At 56.5% G+C, this 18,748-nt stretch overlaps 1 protein-coding gene across 1 annotated transcript in view; it reads left to right on the top strand.

The window, feature by feature from the left end:
* Window positions 1–16,833, top strand: part of TLN1 (talin 1) — a 34,999-nt gene extending 18,166 nt beyond the window's left edge. Inside the window, exons 22-57 of the mRNA XM_071425617.1 lie at window positions 147–260; window positions 469–582; window positions 740–874; window positions 1,026–1,154; window positions 1,252–1,354; window positions 1,426–1,634; window positions 1,716–1,835; window positions 1,994–2,191; window positions 2,522–2,661; window positions 2,765–2,858; window positions 3,013–3,102; window positions 3,273–3,395; window positions 3,576–3,719; window positions 4,016–4,177; window positions 4,268–4,408; window positions 4,639–4,820; window positions 5,169–5,301; window positions 5,422–5,523; window positions 5,615–5,785; window positions 5,950–6,099; window positions 6,222–6,323; window positions 6,426–6,545; window positions 6,839–6,985; window positions 7,726–7,892; window positions 8,134–8,317; window positions 8,556–8,681; window positions 8,974–9,090; window positions 9,170–9,355; window positions 9,454–9,561; window positions 12,493–12,598; window positions 12,740–12,864; window positions 13,158–13,283; window positions 13,417–13,479; window positions 13,711–13,893; window positions 14,559–14,684; window positions 15,626–16,833. Of these exons, the coding sequence (XP_071281718.1) occupies window positions 147–260; window positions 469–582; window positions 740–874; window positions 1,026–1,154; window positions 1,252–1,354; window positions 1,426–1,634; window positions 1,716–1,835; window positions 1,994–2,191; window positions 2,522–2,661; window positions 2,765–2,858; window positions 3,013–3,102; window positions 3,273–3,395; window positions 3,576–3,719; window positions 4,016–4,177; window positions 4,268–4,408; window positions 4,639–4,820; window positions 5,169–5,301; window positions 5,422–5,523; window positions 5,615–5,785; window positions 5,950–6,099; window positions 6,222–6,323; window positions 6,426–6,545; window positions 6,839–6,985; window positions 7,726–7,892; window positions 8,134–8,317; window positions 8,556–8,681; window positions 8,974–9,090; window positions 9,170–9,355; window positions 9,454–9,561; window positions 12,493–12,598; window positions 12,740–12,864; window positions 13,158–13,283; window positions 13,417–13,479; window positions 13,711–13,893; window positions 14,559–14,684; window positions 15,626–15,757 (4,872 nt within the window). The 3' untranslated portion in view covers window positions 15,758–16,833. The remainder of the gene's footprint in view (window positions 1–146; window positions 261–468; window positions 583–739; window positions 875–1,025; window positions 1,155–1,251; window positions 1,355–1,425; window positions 1,635–1,715; window positions 1,836–1,993; window positions 2,192–2,521; window positions 2,662–2,764; window positions 2,859–3,012; window positions 3,103–3,272; window positions 3,396–3,575; window positions 3,720–4,015; window positions 4,178–4,267; window positions 4,409–4,638; window positions 4,821–5,168; window positions 5,302–5,421; window positions 5,524–5,614; window positions 5,786–5,949; window positions 6,100–6,221; window positions 6,324–6,425; window positions 6,546–6,838; window positions 6,986–7,725; window positions 7,893–8,133; window positions 8,318–8,555; window positions 8,682–8,973; window positions 9,091–9,169; window positions 9,356–9,453; window positions 9,562–12,492; window positions 12,599–12,739; window positions 12,865–13,157; window positions 13,284–13,416; window positions 13,480–13,710; window positions 13,894–14,558; window positions 14,685–15,625) is intronic.
* Window positions 16,834–18,748: the final 1,915 nt, after the last annotated feature.

Genomic DNA, 18,748 nt, shown 5'->3' with positions numbered 1-18,748 from the left:
GTGCACTGTGTTGTTTTGGGGTACTGGGAATGCTTGGGTGCCACAGAAGTAGGCACAGGAGAAGTTGTTTGGGGGATCTGGGCCCTGATCATGGCGGGGGGGCTCAATACAGACTGCCATTGTTAACCTGTGCCTCCCTGTGCCAGCATGCAGCCAAGCAGGCCGCTGCCTCGGCCACGCAGACCATCGCTGCCGCACAACACGCCTCCTCCTCCAACAAGAACCCCGCTGCTCAGCAGCAGCTGGTGCAGAGCTGCAAGGTAAGGGCCTGGGCCTGACCCCAGCATCTCATGTGCTCCCTCTCCCTGTCTCATCTCTCGTTAGCTATGCTGGTGTTTCCTGCTCCACCACAGTGGTCAGACTGGACCCTGGGGTTCTGACTTAGGTCCTCTAGGAGCTGGTCTTTCGATCACTGGTCCTGGGTTGAATCCATGTGTGATCCTCTCCAGTGACCCTATTCTCTGGCAGGTGGTGGCAGAGCAGATCCCGATGCTGGTGCAAGGTGTGCGAGGAAGCCAGTCCCAGCCTGACAGCCCCAGTGCCCAGCTGGCTCTCATTGCTGCCAGCCAGAACTTCCTGCAGGTACCCGTGCTGCCCAGAGCCTCCCATGCCAGCTCTGGCATTACAGCTTTCCTACTGTGCCTGTCCCTTTTAAGACACTGGGAGATCTTCTGCACACAGGCAGCTGAGATACTGCCTGTTTGTTCCCTTCTCACTGCTTTTTTTTCTGGCCCAACAGCCCGGTGGGAAGATGGTAGCTGCAGCCAAGGCCACTGTCCCCACCATAACAGACCAAGCCTCTGCTATGCAGCTCAGCCAGTGTGCCAAGAACTTGGCTGCAGCTCTGGCTGAGCTCCGCACAGCAGCCCAGAAGGTGAGAGGCTGAGTCCCATCCTGCAGTGAGACACCAGCTGTGCAGAGCAGTGGGGAATGATGGGGACAGCCTGGTGGAAGGTTCTGGTCTCTGCTGCGGCCCAAGTGGGCTCAGTGGTCGCCTGCTCACCCTCCCTTCTGCTCTGTCACAGGCTCAGGAGGCGTGTGGACCTCTAGAGATAGACTCTGCACTGGGTCTGGTGCAGAGCCTGGAGAGGGACTTGCAGGAAGCCAAGGCAGCTGCCCGTGATGGCAAACTCAAGCCTCTTCCAGGAGAGACGGTGAGAGTGCAGGGAAGGGTGGCTCGGGGTGGACTCTGGGGCAGTGGAATTGCCAAAGGTGCAGCTCACCAGCATGTCCCAACTCGGCCCCCTGCAGATGGAGAAGTGTGCCCAGGACCTGGGGAACAGCACCAAAGCTGTCAGCTCTGCCATCGCTCACCTCTTGGGAGAAGTGGCCCAGGGCAATGAGAACTACACAGGTACTGGCCTCACAACAGGGCTGGGGGAAAGGGCACTGAGCTGACAGGCATTGACCTCTCCATCCTCCCAGGAATTGCTGCCCGGGAAGTGGCCCAGGCCCTGCGCTCACTCAGCCAGGCTGCCCGTGGTGTGGCAGCCAACACCTCCGACCCGCAGGCACAGAGTGCCATGCTGGAGTGTGCCAGTGATGTCATGGACAAAGCCAACAACCTCATTGAAGAGGCCCGGAAAGCAGTGGCCAAACCTGGGGACCCAGAGAGCCAGCAGCGCCTGGCCCAGGTGGGGACAGGGGGTACCCCAGGCTGTGGGAAGGGTGTGGGTCTGGCTGGGAGGTGGTGACCTCTCTTTGCTTCCCTGCAGGTGGCCAAGGCAGTGTCGCAGGCCCTGAACCGCTGTGTTAACTGCCTGCCAGGGCAGCGGGACGTGGACGCTGCCATCCGCATGGTGGGAGAGGCCAGCAAGAGGCTGCTCTCAGATTCGGTGAGCTGAGCTGGGGCGGGAGGGGAAGGGGAAAATCTGGCGATGCAGGCTGGTCCAACTGCTGGGTCACTCTTGCATATCCCCAGGCATGTGCCAGACTTTCATCTGCCATCTCCACTCATATCTCTGCCTCTCCTAATCTCTCTCCTTCCTTCCAGTTTCCTCCCAGCACCAAGAGCTTCCAGGAGGCGCAGAGCCAGCTGAACCAGGCAGCAGCAGGGCTCAATCAGTCTGCCAATGAGCTGGTACAGGCGTCGCGTGGCACCCCTCAAGACCTGGCCAAGTCCTCTGGCAAATTCGGACATGACTTCAATGAATTCCTGCAGGCAGGAGTGGAGATGGCCAGCCAGTCCCCGGTGAGAGGAAATGTTTTTTGGAGTATCCTAAATGAAGGGAGAGATTTGGGATATCTGAGAAGGTAGCTGATCAAAGACAGAGTGGCCAGACAGTGGTGGTTAGGGTGGCTGTGGCCAGTGCAGCCAGGGAGATGAGGACTGGAGCTGTGCAAAACCGCAGCAACAGGGAGAAGGTGGCTTAGGTTAGTTCAGCAAGAATTCATATTTCCTTGCTGTTGGCAGACAAGTTGGATGAAGGGAACTTGCTCAGCTTGAAAATCCCCAGAGAGGACCCAGGGTGGGTGTAGACTTTAAAAGGTGCTGCAGAAAACTCATTTTGGCTTATTGCAGAATAAGGAGGACCAGGCACAGGTAGTGTCCAACTTGAAGAGCATTTCCATGTCCTCCAGCAAGCTGCTGCTGGCTGCAAAGGCTCTCTCAGCTGACCCTGCTGCCCCCAACCTCAAGAATCAGCTGGCAGCAGCAGCACGGTAAGAGGAGCTGCTCCTTGAGAGCTGCTGGCCATAGACAGTAGTGGGGCTGGGTGGTGGGGCATGCACTGATCTGTGGATCTTTCTCCCGTGTCCCTGGCAGGGCTGTGACTGACAGCATTAACCAGCTGATCACCATGTGCACCCAGCAGGCCCCAGGCCAAAAGGAGTGTGACAATGCCCTGCGAGAGCTGGAGGTAAGAAGCTACATATTGACAAGGCACTGGAGGGGTTGAGATGTTGGGTATGGGGGGAGCTGCACCCCACTGTAAGGACCAGGAGGGAATGAAGAGGAGGTGCAGGTGGAGGATGCAGAACTTTCCTCTGGGTGTGACACCTGTGTCCCTGCAGACAGTGAAGGAATTGTTGGAGAACCCCACCCAGACTGTCAATGACATGTCCTACTTCAACTGCCTTGACAGTGTCATGGAGAACTCCAAGGTAAGCCCTGAATGGACGTTTGGGGAAGAACAGGGAGGACTTGGGAAGGATATATGAACAAAGGGAAAGATGATTCCTCCCCTACCAATGAAACACAGTGAACTCTGATCCTGGGAGCACTGTGGAAATTGGAGGCGGTCTCCATAATCAGTGTGTGGTGTGTCCTGCAGGTGCTGGGAGAGTCCATGGCTGGCATCTCCCAGAATGCCAAGAACAGCAAACTGCCTGAGTTTGGCGAGTCCATCAGTGCCGCCTCCAAAGCTCTCTGTGGGCTGACAGAGGCAGCTGCCCAGGTGAGATGCACTCAGTCCCAGCCCTGAGCCTTACCCTAGGGACATAGTTGTTGCATGCAACCCCACCCCTGCCTTTCCAAATCAGTGGGAAATGCTGCCAGACTCCTCAGCAGCCCGTGCTCTCTGTCAGACTCCCTGCAGTGTGCAGGCTCTCTCTCACCACATCTCCCATGTTCCTAGGCTGCCTACCTTGTGGGGGTCTCAGACCCCAATAGCCAGGCTGGACAGCAGGGCTTGGTGGATCCCACTCAGTTTGCTAGAGCTAACCAAGCCATCCAGATGGCCTGCCAGAACCTGGTGGACCCTGCGTGTACTCAGTCACAGGTGAGTGTGGGGTGGGGCTCCATTACAGGCATTTGATTGCATCAAAAGGAATGAAGCTAGTTGGAAGTGCTGCATCCCAAGAATTGGCCAAGATGATGGCTAATGTCTCATCAGGCCCCATCAGCTGCACTGGGAACCAGCTGGCAGCTTTGGTGCAGTGATGGCAGTCCAGACAGGGCATGCAGGATCTTGGTGATCAGGATGCCTGTGGTCACTGGTGCCCTGCATAGGGTGGTGAGAAGGGAGAGCTGTAGGAATAGCGCGTGAATCCTGCCTTACTCTGCTTTCCCCTGCAGGTGCTGTCAGCAGCCACCATCGTAGCAAAGCACACCTCAGCCCTGTGCAACACGTGCCGTCTGGCGTCCTCCCGCACCGCCAATCCTGTGGCCAAGCGCCAGTTCGTCCAGTCGGCCAAGGAGGTGGCCAACAGCACTGCCAACCTGGTGAAGACCATCAAGGTGCGGAGTCCCTTCTGAGGCAGTGCGGTGGTGATGGATTTTGGGGTGTGCAGTGGGGGTTGGGTAACTGCTCTGGTCTCTCCACACCAGGCCCTGGATGGCGAGTTCAACGAAGAGAACCGGGAGCGGTGCCGTGCTGCCACCGCCCCTCTCATAGAGGCTGTGGATAACCTGACAGCCTTCGCTTCCAACCCAGAGTTTGCCACCGTTCCTGCTCAGATCAGCCCAGAGGTGGGATGCTGCTGGGACAGGGAGGATGCAGCCTGGCTGTGACAGGCTTTACTCTGGGGTGGAGAGAAGCTGTGCCTTCCCTGAGCCTGAGGGGCCTGCACTGAGGGGCTGTGATGGGGAGGTGGCAGCAAGCCTTGGGCTTCAAGGGGCTGCTCCAGGGTAAGGGTCGTGGCAGAGGGAGAAACTTCCCATGCACACTCCCTTGCCTCACCTGTTGTCTCCCTGTGCAGGGGCGCAGAGCCATGGAGCCCATTGTCATTTCAGCCAAGACCATGCTGGAGAGCTCTGCTGGCCTCATCCAGACTGCCCGCTCTCTGGCTGTCAACCCCAAGGACCCACCGCAGTGGTCAGTGCTTGCTGGCCACTCACGCACGGTCTCAGACTCCATCAAGAAGCTGATCACCAACATGAGGTGAGCAGAGTCCTTCTGTGACTGTGGTTCTTTCCCTGCTGGCATATACCCCTGCCCTGAGCAAGCATTCCTGGGGATGTTTTGGCTCATTATCTCCTTGGACACAGCTGGTGCAGGCAGGCAAGGGGCAGGATGGAAGACACTGTCCCTTTTGTCCTTCCTGGAAGCTGCTTCTCCAGTTCTCACAAGGGTTGATGGGAACACACATTGCTGTGCCCAGGCTCTATCACACTGGGTTGCCCCAAAGCCTGGGATAGGGATCTTGCCCGTCACCAGCACCAGTCAAGGCTGGAGGTGAAGGGGTGATGTAGCAGCTGCCAGTGCTTGGCTGATTCATCTGTCACTCAGGGACAAAGCTCCAGGACAGCGGGAGTGTGATGAGGCCATTGAGGTCCTGAACAGATGCCTGCGGGAGGTGGACCAGGCATCCCTCGCTGCCATCAGCCAGCAGCTGGCCCCCAGACAAGATATTTCCCAGGAGGTGGGTCAGGGACATGCTGTGGGCAAGCCTAAGGGACTGGGCATCCTCCCTCAGACTCTCAGCAGCATGAAGGGACCCCAGCCCTGCTGCAGCCTCATGCAACACCCTCTCTTTTTACAGGCACTGCACAATCAGATGATCACAGCTGTCCAGGAGATCAGCAACCTGATCGAGCCTGTGGCTGCTGCGGCACGGGCCGAGGCCTCACAGCTGGGGCACAAGGTAATGGGGATGTGGCACTTGGTGCCTGGGGAGGAGAGGTACAATGCAGCTGGGACTGGGAGCTGCTGGTGCTGACACTGCTCTTCCCTAGGTGTCCCAGATGGCTCAGTATTTCGAGCCACTCATTATGGCAGCTGTTGGTGCTGCTTCCAAAACTCCCAACCACCAGCAGCAGATGAACCTCCTGGACCAGACCAAAACACTGGCTGAATCCGCCTTGCAGATGCTGTACACAGCCAAGGAGGCTGGTGGGAACCCCAAGGTGAGCAGGAGGGGCACGTGTCAGTGGCCTGCCCTCCTTTGCATGTGGGTGCTGCATGGTGCACACACGTGAGCCAGACATGGAAAACCCAGAGTCAGTGTGCAGCATCCCTGTTGGGAGGGGAGCCACCACCTATCTTCCCTCACTCTGGCTTCTCCTTGCAGCAAGCTGCCCACACCCAGGAAGCTCTGGAAGAGGCCGTGCAAATGATGAAGGAAGCTGTGGAGGACCTGACCACCACCCTGAATGAGGCAGCCAGTGCTGCAGGTGTCGTGGGGGGCATGGTGGACTCCATCACCCAAGCCATCAACCAGGTGAGGGGAGCAAGGAGAGGACCTGGACAGAGCTGGATGTGGGAGAGAGGGAGAGTCATGGTCAAACCCTACAAGCTTGTGGGTCAGAGCTAGAGCCAGCATCTCCTGGTGGTCTCTTGCAGCTGGACGAGGGGCCCATGGGTGAGCCAGAAGGTACCTTTGTGGATTACCAGACCACGATGGTGAAGACAGCCAAGGCTATTGCAGTGACTGTGCAGGAAATGGTGGGTGCAAGCAAGCCTGTCACTCTAGAATGCACTGCCTGCTGCTGAGTCAGACTACTGCCCTCCTTACCCGTCCAACTCCTGCTCTTCTTCCATCAACAGGTCACCAAATCCACCACCAACCCAGATGAGCTGGGCATACTGGCCAACCAACTCACCCATGACTATGGGCAGCTGGCACAAGAGGCCAAGCCGGCTGCCCTCACTGCCGAGAACGAGGAGGTGCGAGCCTGGGGGAAGTGCTGGAGTGTGATGTGGGGCAGAGCAGGGGCTGTTGGGGCGTGAGAACAGAGGACAGGGACATTTGAACCTCCCATTGGAGCTGGGGACAGGCAGCTTTCACACCTCCCCTGAAACATGACATAGAAACAAGGAGCAAAGCTGTGTTTCCTTTTTCCTTCCCCTGAGTGGGAGGATTGGGAAAGAGGAGCTGGGTGGCGGGTGTTTCCCAGCGGGTGTCACAGATGCAGGGCTTAGTTCCCTGCTGACTCTGTCACACACACATTCCTCTGCAGATCGGCTCCCACATCAAGCGCCGGGTGCAGGAGCTGGGTCATGGCTGTGCTGCCCTGGTCACCAAGGCTGGAGCCCTGCAGTGCAGCCCCAGCGATGCCTACACCAAGAAGGAGCTGATAGAGAGTGCACGCAAGGTTTCTGAGAAGGTAGGTGTTGAGAGGTCAGTGGTGAAGTGGGAGGGATACTGGATTCAGCCATGTGCCCTTGGAGCCACCACTCCAAGGGTGGTTTCCTGGTCCTGTTGGAATCTGTTGGCTCTCTTGGCCACACTCCCCCTGCCCAGCTGATGGGGTGGAGGATTGATCCCCCTCTGCAGACACTATAACAGCAGCTGGTGGGTGAGTGTGATGCCCAGGTGCTGCAGCCTGCCTGGGAAAACTGACCTACACACTGATGACAGGCCAGGGCTCTCCAGATCAGTTCTTGCAGAGTTGGGCAAAGCATCTGCAAACAATGGTTGCAGCTCATGCTCACTGATCAGTCTTCCCTTCACCTTTTGCTGGCATCCTGTCCATCAAGCCAATCTAAAGAGCACACTTCTGAAAAACAGATGAAAAAATGTGGCTTAAAAAGTCTAGTTGATATGGGTAGAGAGCAGTGCTTGTCAGCAAAAACACAACAGTAAACACTTGTCAGTTGTGCCTGGCATCTGCAACTCTTACTAATTTGAAACTAGCTGAGTCCACCATCTCTTAGACCACCAAACATGATAGTTGCAAGGTAAAAATAAATAACCGTAAGCTAAGAAGGGGTGTGCAGACCAAAATATTCCCAGTTCCTCTCCTTGGTATGAAGCAGCGCCACCCTTGGGGGTGTTGGAGGTGTGTGCAGTGAGGGTTCCCTGAACCTGCTCTGCTCCACTAGTCACTTTACTCGTACCCCACAGGTGTCTCATGTGCTGGCAGCTCTTCAGGCTGGGAACCGTGGGACACAAGCCTGCATCACAGCAGCCAGCGCTGTCTCCGGCATCATTGCTGACCTTGACACCACCATCATGTTTGCTACTGCAGGAACCCTCAACCGGGAGAACTCTGAGACCTTTGCTGACCACAGGTACCCAGGCACCCTGTCCAGCCTCTGCTCAGCCAGAGACAGGGGTGTCAAGCTGTGTCCCATGGTCTTTCTGAGCTGTGGACTAGCCCCAAGGAGAGCTTCAAGCTCAGGTCATGCTGGCTCAATTTCCCAAAACTTCAGTTTGTACATGGGAAAGCCAGGATCCACAGTCTCTCTGTACCCCAAGGACCATGTGTGCGGTAGAGAGCTGTGTCCTTCCTGATGCACATTTTCTTTCCAGGGAGGGCATCTTGAAGACAGCCAAGGCACTGGTGGAGGACACCAAGGTGTTGGTGCAGAATGCCACAGCCAGCCAGGAGAAGCTAGCCCAGGCAGCCCAGTCCTCTGTGTCCACCATCACCCGCCTGGCAGAGGTGGTGAAGCTGGGTGCTGCCAGCCTGGGATCTGAAGACCCAGAAACCCAGGTGTGATTGGGTGTGTGGGCTGAGTGGAGGCTGCTGTAGCTTGCTTAGCGGGGTTGAGGGATGCAGGTGTCATGTGGTGCTCAGGCTGGATCCCAAGAGTTGGGGAGAGAGGGGGCTGGTGCTAGCTGAGCTGGACTCCTGTGTGCCCTGTGGTGCCCAAATCTCTCACTGCTGAGCCACACCACCCCCAGCCCAAGTGACTTTAGCTCAGCCGTTCCCCTGATCTTGCTCTCCCCAGGTGGTCCTGATCAATGCTGTGAAGGATGTGGCCAAGGCACTTGGAGACCTGATTGGTGCCACGAAAGCAGCTGCTGGCAAAGCTGGAGATGACCCTGCTGTCTACCAGCTGAAGAACTCTGCCAAGGTCTGTGCTGGTTGCGATGGGAAGAAGGGGAGGAGCCAGTGGGGCTGCAGAAAGAGAAGGGTGTTTTTCTGCCTGTGTGGGCACAGGAACACAACTGGGGTGCAGTCAGGACAAAAGGGTAGGAAGGGACAATAAAAGGTGGAGCACAGCTTGCAGAGGAGCACTTGGGGCAGTTTGAGTGGAGTATGGGGATGGAGCAGTTTGGGACCAATCCACAGGGGAAGGACAGGTGCTGGCAACAGGCCAGAGCTTGTGTGGGAATTCACCTGGCTCTCTCTCTCTCCTCCCATAGGTGATGGTGACAAATGTCACTTCCTTGCTGAAGACAGTGAAGGCTGTTGAGGACGAGGCCACGAAGGGGACACGAGCACTGGAGGCCACCATCGAGCACATTCGCCAGGAGCTGGCGGTGCGTACGGCCGCGGGGCTGTGGCTGCCGCGCTGCTCACCTGCCGCCCTGTGCCTCACCGCTGCCTCTTGCCCCACAGGTCTTCTCCTCCCTGGTGCCTCCTGCCAAGGTCTCCACCCCAGAGGACTTCATCCGCATGACGAAAGGCATCACGATGGCCACAGCCAAAGCGGTGGCCGCTGGCAACTCGTGCCGGCAGGAGGATGTCATCGCCACGGCCAACCTGAGCCGCCGGGCCATCGCAGACATGCTGCGCTCCTGCAAGGTGGGGCGGGCAGTGGGGGTGGATCTCTAGCACAGATTTGTGGGTGGAGAGGGATGGTGCTGGATGCGAATAGGGGTTTCCCTGTGTCTGGGTTGCAGGAGGCAGCCTACCACCCGGAGGTGAGCGGGGACGTGCGGCAACGGGCGCTGCGCTTCGGCAAGGAGTGTGCTGATGGCTACCTGGAGCTGCTGGAGCATGTGCTGGTGGTGAGTGTCCCCACTCCGGTTTCCAGGGTGGGCAGAGGCTGACCGTGGATTGCCTGGGTGTTCCCCAGATCCCCAAGGTCCTCTGGACTCTTCACCTCTTCCCACTGAACCCTTTGCACAGCCCACATTGCTGCCTGTGCTGGCACAGCGTGTGTCCATGCCCCTGCCATGGAAGCAGATGTCAGAGAGCTCAACAGGCTCTAAGAAAGGTATTTTGCTAGCAACAGATGGAGATTAACTGACTGCAAACAGATGGAGGCTGGAAATCAATAATATGGTAGCATAATCTTGTAAAAATACAGCTTCCAGTAAAAGTGATAGGAATAATGGACCTCAGGCAGTGGGAAAACAAAGTGTCATGCTCACAGCACTATGTGTGGGAGATGAACAGTGCCTGCCATAGCAAAGATAATGACTGGAAGAGCCCACTGCACCCTTTTGATCCAGTCTCCCTCTGCCTGAGTCCTCCCAAGGACTTCAGCTGCAACATTAGTTTACAAGAAGTAAATTAAGCCTCTAGCATGGTAGGAAAGATCCAGTGGAGTCCTTCCAACAGCTTGCATTCTTGGCAAGACCACAGAAGTGGAGTCAGGGGCACTGTGGGGATGTGCACACCCAACCCATGGTGCTGTGAGATCTCTCAAACAGGAGAAAGACTGACAGTGATTCAGCTCTGTGTCAAGGTTGCACTAAGCTGGTTAGTGACAGTCTGCTGTCTGGGATCACCAGCTACAAAGTGGTGGAGCCCAAACTGTGGTTTCCTGCAGGGAAAGCCCCCTTAGGCAGAGGGTAACCAGCACTGGCAGCAGCAGGGGGAGGTGGGCAGGAATTGATGGCTAGAAATGGAAGCTGCGGAGAGGAGAAGTCAAAGGGTGGTTTTATTCAAGGGAGGCAACCACTGGGGTACAGTTCCAAGGGGAGCAGTGAGTTTTCCATCCTCTGCATCTAGATCAAATGTCTGCCTGGAAGATGCTTCAGGCACACATGAATCATGGCAGCCAAGGCTGGAGTGCTGAGTAGAAATTCTCTGGCTGACCTGTTGTTAACAGATGATTAGGCTAATGACTTAGTGTGGCAGTGCCCGAGGTCAGCCTACTTGCAGGAGCACGCCATTCCCCTGTATTTTGGGTGTTACCATCCTGCTGCTCTGCAATGTTTTGACTATCATACATTGGAACATCCTTAAAAATGTTCACTGGAGGTGCCTCTTAGTAAGCTTGTAGCCTCCGGGTGTCTCCAGCTCCAGACAGAGATCATTTAGCAGTTTTAAACACATTGTCAGAGCAGACAGCAGGCTTAATAATAAGGCATTTAGACTAGATGTGCTCATGAGGGCAAACCAGCCATCACTCTGTGCCATCACTCTGAGCCTCACGCTGCTCTGGTCTCTCTGCTGGGATGGCCCAACACAAGGCCAGGAAAAAGCCATGACTTACTTCAGTCTCCACAGCACTGTGGTCTGTGAGGGCAGGAGTGAAGCTCACGGGTCCTGTTTATCAAAGGACAGCGGGTTCCTGGGAAACCACAAGCAGGAAGGATCTAGGGGAATGGGAGGGGAGGTGGCAGATGGCAGATGGGGTGCTGCCTCATTCCCCAGCAGCAGCAAGGTCATTGCTGTACACTTTGTCCCCAAGGGAACCAGTGCCTTCTGCAGAGCATGAACAAGTATGGTTAGGGTTCAAGAATAAGGGTTATTTGTCTCAGGCTGGAAAACATGGCTCCCGGCAGAGGAGTGGGAAAGCCTGCATATTTCACTGGGGAGGGGTAGGAATTTGAGCCTCCATGGGGACTTGGTATTTGGTAACAATAGGTTTCTCCCTCCAAAAGCAGAGAGATTCCGTGGCTCAAAACTGCAGTGAAGCAATTCAGGGTGGGGAGAACTAAGGTGCAAAGGGTGTGAGGAGGAGAGAGGATCCATGGCTACTCTGAGTGTAGGTGGCTCCTCTGGCTGTGGGAGCCTCATCCAGGTGCCCTGTGTGCCTCATCTTGCCTGGCCCTGCAAGGCTGAAGTAAGAGCTAATACTGGCAGCACAGCTCCCCAAGATCTCTGATCCTTTGTTCCCACTGCTCCTCTTGGCTGCCCTTCACCCCTTACCAAAAAGTACCCACCTTCCCCTCCCCTCCCCTATCTCCCTTTCCTTCTGGCTGAGGTGTTCACTGCTTTCTTTTCTCTCTTCTCCTTCCTCTCTGTCAGCCGGTGAGTAAGGCAACACTGGGGTGCCTGCTGGTCTCTAACCTCAGCATGAGCCTTGCTCATGGCGTGTCTGTGTGCCCAGCCCAGTGCTGGGGTGGGACTTGCGTGTGTCCACAGGGACCCTGGGGTCCTTGTGTTTGTGTTTGTGTACTCACCCCTGCTCTAGCTGATGGGCAGCTGCTGCCTGTCTGGTGCAAGTTGGGCCAGCAGTGAGCTCTGCTTGTGCATACAGACCCTGTGTGCGTGCACACGTGTGCTGTGGTGTGTGCATGTGTCTCTCCAACCCAGGGGAGGACCCTTAGGGCACTGCCTGCCACCTCATCCTGATGGGCCGGCCCTCCTTGGCTGGGATGTCACTCCAGGGTTTGCCCCTTTGCCCAGCTTGTGTTTGCAAACAAACCTCCAAAATGGGGACAGCAAAGGAGATACGGAGCTTGAAATGATTTGCAGGGGAGAAATCTTGGTGTGGGTAGCTGCTGAGTGCAGAAAGGCTTGTGCTGAGGGTCTTGTATCTGTAAGATGTCCCAGAAGCTGTGAATGCAGGAGGGAAGCTCATCCTATCCTGTGGACAAAGAGAATAGCCAGACTCACTTGAGAAAGCATCTCAGACAGTGCCTGATGTGTACACGTGTGGGAGGGGGCTGGGGGATCCCACCCTACTTCCCTGGGGAGTGCACCCCAAACAGACCCATGAAGTTCCCCTTTTCCAGGTGCTTACATCTGCTCCTTCTCCCCAGATCCTGCAGAAGCCAACCCACGAGCTGAAGCAGCAGCTGGCAGGCTTCTCCAAGCGCGTGGCCAGCTCTGTCACTGAGCTCATCCAGGCAGCTGAGGCCATGAAAGGTAAGGAAAGATCCTGCTCAGAGGGGCATAAACAAGGGCTGGGATTAGGGTGGAGGACTCAGCAGCTGCTGGAGGAGGCAGGGAAACTGAGAAATGAGACTGCATGCAGGTGTAACCTGCCTGGCTTCCCGGTGTTCCTAGGGACAGAGTGGGTTGACCCAGAAGACCCCACTGTCATCGCTGAGAATGAGCTGCTGGGGGCAGCAGCTGCCATTGAGGCTGCAGCCAAGAAGCTGGAGCAGCTGAAACCAAGAGCCAAGCCCAAGGTAGCAGTGCTGAGCCTTGTCTGACCTTCATGCTCAGCTTGGGGTGGGCTGGGGCTCCCCTGTCTGTGCTTTAGGTTTGAAGGCCCATCTGACAGCTGGTCCCTCTTCCTGTACTCCTGCTACCTCCCACATCCCCAGCTGTACTTTCCTTGGGTAGCCCATGTCCCGCTGCACCCCATAGCCCTTAATCCAGCTTTATATGTTTGCCCTCAGCCCCCTGCAGCCATCCTTCTGTTCTGCTCCATCTGTCCCAGAACTCCTGCTTGGGACTCACACTCTGCTTTTGCCCACAGCAAGCAGATGAGAGCCTGAACTTTGAGGAGCAGATCCTGGAAGCTGCCAAATCCATTGCTGCAGCCACGAGTGCCCTGGTGAAGGCAGCCTCAGCAGCCCAGCGGGAATTAGTGGCCCAAGGAAAAGTAAGGCCATAAGAGGGGAACAAGAAAATGTAGAGAAGGGTTCTTCCTTCTTCTGGGGCTGCTTGTAACCCTCATGCCTGTGACATGAGGTGTGCAGGGTGGTGACCCTTACTCCTCCCCTCCTTCTTCATAGGTGGGTGCCATCCCAGCCAACGCAGTGGATGATGGACAGTGGTCCCAGGGTCTCATTTCAGCTGTGAGTATCAAGGTCATGCTGAGGGGTTGAGGGGGAAACTTTCCTCTTGACTCCTGCTGCAAACACAAGGATGCTCTGCCCTTTTGCTTGTCCTCAGTGGAAGAAGCAGCCATGTTTCTTCCTCCCTCTCCCACATGCTGTAGAAGCCGGTTCTTTCCATCCCATGCCCCACCACCTCCCTGGAGCCGATCAGGGCTCCTGTACCTCCCCTGACAGCCTCTCTTGCCGCAGGCACGCATGGTGGCAGCTGCCACCAACAACCTGTGCGAAGCTGCCAACGCTGCGGTGCAGGGCCATGCCAGTGAGGAGAAGCTCATCTCCTCTGCCAAGCAGGTGGCTGCTTCCACAGCCCAGCTCCTGGTGGCTTGCAAGGTGAAGGCTGATCATGACTCAGAGGCCATGAAGCGGCTCCAGGTGAGTCCTAGGCTGCCTCTTCAGCCCCGGTTGTTTGAAGGGTGGCTGGGAGTGGCATGAGGGCACGTGGATGCTTTCCAGGGCTCATGCTCCCTGCCTGCATGCCATCAGTGGGAAGTTCATTGGAACACAGGCTCCAAGTTGCTTGGTTTTCACTGCTAGCTGTGCCAGGCATGTGAGTGATGCTGGGCTGCTCAGCCCGACAGCATTCACAAACAACGACCTGGCACAGGAATATCTGAAATGGGTGCACTTCCTCACTGATATTCAAGAGGTTAATGTGTCGAGGGCATATTCTGTAGCACCGTTAATCCTTGGAGGCCGTGGCACACAAGAGGTTAATGCCTGTGTGTTGGGGGGTTAACGTGGGGTCTCAGCACTGGGGCCAAGGGCTGGGGAGAGGCAGCAGGGCTGCCTCCCAGTCCCTGCCCTGCTGCTCAGAGAGGAGCCAGAGCCTGCCTGGGAGCAGAAACGCCTGAAATGGTCATGAGCGGGTGACAAGGCAGCAAGCCATGTAAAGGAATCCCTGCCTGCAGCTCCCAGCGCTCCTGGCTGCCGGTCCTGCCTGCTGCCCAGCCTGGGGCAGGAGTTCCTTCACACCCCTGGACAGCAGTCATACTCTGGGGCTGTGACTCACACTGATGCGCTCCTCCTCCCCGCTGCAGGCCGCTGGAAATGCCGTGAAGAGGGCATCAGACAATCTGGTGAAGGCAGCGCAGAAGGCAGCTGCTTTCCAGGACCATGATGAAACGGTGGTGGTGAAGGAGAAGATGGTCGGAGGAATTGCACAGGTGAGGAGTGAGGCTGCTCAGGGCTGGAGCAGCTCTAGGTGCCACCACAACCTGTGTGTGCCAGTCTCAGAAGTGTGTCCTACCACCCACCAGTACAGGTCATGTCTTGAGAGCACCTCACAAAAATGCTGTGAGTCCATCCCACTGTATCATTGCAATGGGCCCCTGGCCGGGTAATAATTGGCATAGACTCCATGTATTAAAGAAGGCTGATTAATATATCTTTATTAAGAAACCCATACTTTTATACCTTAGTTTGCTACAGGTGTACTTGATTGGTCCTTTAGTCCAAACACCATCACCATTGGCTAATAAAGAAACCACCCTTTGGTAAACAAATCTCCATAACACATTCCACATGTTCACAATATGAGGCGCAGCAAGTTAAGAATTGTTTCTCGTTCTTTTCTCTGATCTTCTCAGAGACTTTTCCCAGAGCGATGCCTGGGAAAGTTGTGTTTTGCTCTGTGGCCAGAGAGCTGCTGCCACACCACTGAGCACCAGTTAAACAATGAGGCCTCACCTTATCCTGCCACAAGTAGCAGTGGGTGATGGTGCATGCTCCCAGGAGTGTAAAGCCCTGGCTTCTCCTTGGTGCAGAGCCCACAGTATCCTTTGTGACACAAGGAAAAAGCAGAGCAGTGGGAGAGGATGACATCTCTCTAGTGTGGGCTGTCACAGTCCCAGTGCTGGCTCCCTGCAGCTGAGATCCTTTACACAGTACATAGGGCAGAGCTCAGAAGCTGTGCTGTTCTGCTTTATGTCCAGAGTACCATGCTCCCACCTCAGGGACAAACAGTCCTCATGCCCAGTGAGGCAGTGCCTGTGATGGGAGGGCAGCAGCAGCCAGAGAACGCAGCTCTGGCGTTGGCACTGCTGTGGCAGAGGCTCTGGCCATCCCTGTGGGAGGCAGTTGTGACGCTGGGGCTCTCTCCTGGCAGATTATCGCCGCCCAGGAGGAGATGCTGCGCAAGGAGCGGGAGCTGGAGGAGGCGCGGAAGAAGCTGGCAATGATCCGGCAGCAGCAGTACAAGTTCCTGCCCTCGGAGCTGCGGGATGAGGAGCAGAACTGAGCCGCGCGCCCTCCGCTCACCGCACAGACTGCCGCCTGCCCACCTGCCTGCTCCTATTTAAGACAACCCGCCACAAGCGAAGGGCTGTCTGGGCTAGACCAGAGCTCTGCCCGCACCCAGAGCAACGGGACTAACTCAGCTGCCCCTCCAAGACAGTGCTGCACCAGCAACTCCGCTTTGCTGCCCAGCCACCTTCCCATGCACACCCAAGGCACAATCAGAGCGCTCGGAGGGACTCGGTTGGGGTGGGAGCCGGGGCTGCACTGGCTCAGGGCTCACCCGCCAGCCCCGGGGTGCGGGCCCACAGAGCTCTCCACTGCAAGGGGATATTTACTTGTGCCTTCTTCCTTCCCTCTCGTGCCCCTTTTTTTCTCTCCTCCACGCGGGATGGGGACAGACGGGTGGTTTACCCTCTCCTGTGCCATGGCATGCTGGGAGCAGCCACCCCTCTCTGAGCTCTCACGTGGAGCTGCCTTTCACCTCCAATGCCTTATTGCTGGCTGAATCTTCCTCTGCAGCTACCCTGGAAGACCCTGAGTCCACCCCATGAATATGAGTACTTTTTTCGGCCCAGGCCCCTCTGGCAGCAGGGGTGGAAGCCACAGTGCCTCCACTCAGGATGGGGGATGATGTGATGATTTCCCTCCCAGAACTGTTTTTTGCCTTCCTGCAGGGCTTCCCCCCGACTGCGGCCCCAGCCAGCTCTGCCTTCCTCCTTCTCCCCAAGTGCCTGCATTGTTTTCCAAGATTTGCAGTATTTTTGTAACTTTTCCATTTCTCTAGTATTGAGCCTGCAGCTTCCAAAGTTCATTTATTTCCCTGCCTGCTCATGCCCTGCACACTAACACCCAGCTCTCGCCGGGGTCCCGTAGCCCAGCATCCCACCCCTCCTTGGCTCCGGGACCCTCGTCCCTTCCCCTTTGCACTTGCTGAGGCTTCTCTCACCATTTTGATACTTTTAAGCATCCCATATTAAAGATTGAAGGAAACCAGCTCCCTCCCACCCCAGGGTGGGGTGGGGGATGCCAGTGTCTCCTCAGAAAGATGCATTCATCAATAAAATCTGGTTTTCCTGCTTTCTTGCCAACTGGGTATCAATGGGCCTCTCCAGGAGAAGGGGAGGGCAGGGGGGCCTGGGCGCCTTCCCTCCCAGCAAAGGGACGGGGGGAGTGTACCACGGGTGCTTATACAGCATGGAAAATATTTGAGGCACGTCCAGCCCCAGGCACCCGGCAGGCCGGACCCCCGCTGCCAGCCATGTGCTGGCCTCGCAGGTGCTGCCGGGGGGCCACCACTGCAGGAGGGGATCTTGGGGATTTTGTTTCTTGGGGATTTGGGCTTCAGGGAAGGCAGAGGGGGTATTTGTGTCTGGAGCTCAGCTTCTGGCCCCATTCCTGCTACCAGCCATATATACTCCTGGGTAGGGTGCAGTAGGGGTGCAGGTGGGGTGACTCCCACCCCATACACCCCATAGTCACTGGTGGGCCATCAGTGGGGAAGCAGCAGTCTGTTGTGGTGTGGGTCTGGGAATGTGGCCGGAGCCTTCCCGGCTGCCAGCATTGATCTCACGCCCCGAAATAGCCCCCCAGAGCCAACCTGTGCGGGCAGCAGCTGCCCCAGCGTGTCCCCACCTGTTCCCACCCTGTCACTCAGCAGGGATTTGGGGGGCCTAAGCAGTGGCAGGGCAGGCGGAGGTGATGTGGGGTGCAACAGGGACGTTGCAGGGTGCAACAGGGGCATGGGCAGGTTGGCACATGTCCTTTGCTTCTGGGGCTGTTCTGGTACTGTGAGCTACAAACATCAGTGGCAAGGACAGCATCCTGCACTATCCCCAACAGCAACCCCCATCCCCCTGTGGTCACGTCCCTGGGGGTGTGGAGGGGCTGTTTCTCCTAAGACACTTACCCCTGGCCAGGCTCCAGGGGGGATTTGTGGCTCTCACAGGCATCCCAGTCCTCCCAGCTGTCCCCTGACAATCTCCGCTGGCCTGACCCAGGCTCTCACCCAGGTACAGGCTTGCACATGGGGCCCTTCAGAGTGTCCAGCAAGGACAGTGAGCGGGCACAGCATGGCAGCAGCTCTGGCCTCGTCCTGGCATCCCGGGGACAAGGGAGCTCCAGCACCCCCTGCACAGGGCTGTAAGCACATCCACTGCTGTGTCCTCCAGCTTGGGTACAAGCAAGAGGCGGTGGCATAAATACCAGGGGAGGGACACGGGGGTGTGATTAACCACCACCCCTCAGTCTCACACACTGATCAAAGGGTTATTTTGGCAGGCAGAAGTTTGAGCTGGGATGACCCAGTCATAAGGTACCAAGCCACCACAGGGATCCAAATTCAGCTAAGTTGGAGGTTAATGGGCAAACCACATCCCAACTTCTTGGGAGCCCAGGGATGGGGTGATGGGGGATTGCACCTGGAAAGGTCCCATTAGTTGTCAGGACAAGCTTTTCCTTGGGAGTGAGGTGTGACCCTAGTGTGAAATATGGAGGGGATTGCCATCCTTGGAGATCTTAGCCCAGGACAAGCCTAGGCATGGGGCAGCAAAGGGAGGGATGTGCACCCACACCTCTCTGCACTCCCTTCTCTCACAAGTTACTACAAAGGTCAGGCTTAAGGGCAGAGTCATGGACCCTGGCTCCTGGATGATTCCAGCAGTGTCCATCAGACATGGCTATGATGCCTGGAGCAAAGAGAGCAGAGAGGGAGAACAGCATCTTTTGGGGGCACATCTGAGGGCTGGCCTGGTTCCAGGGCAATTTTCTTGCTGCTTGCACCATGCCCATCATTATATTTGCCCCATGCACTGAGCACATGAAGTTGCTCAAGGCCATGAAGTTGCTCCAGGCTGAAACATCTCGCAGAACAACAATTATTCTCTCCCAGGAATGATGGGAGATGAATCTTCCCCCTCCCTTCAGAAGCTGCACGCTGGCAGTTATGGACTCTCCTTGTCCAAATATGTGCCTAATTTATCAGTACTAATAGCTT

This window comes from Agelaius tricolor, unplaced genomic scaffold (assembly GCF_023055355.1).
Source record: "Agelaius tricolor isolate 1412-34295 unplaced genomic scaffold, bAgeTri1.0.p SCAF_4, whole genome shotgun sequence".
Classification (NCBI taxonomy): Eukaryota; Metazoa; Chordata; class Aves; order Passeriformes; family Icteridae; genus Agelaius; species Agelaius tricolor.
This window is presented reverse-complemented; position numbering and strand designations above follow the sequence as displayed.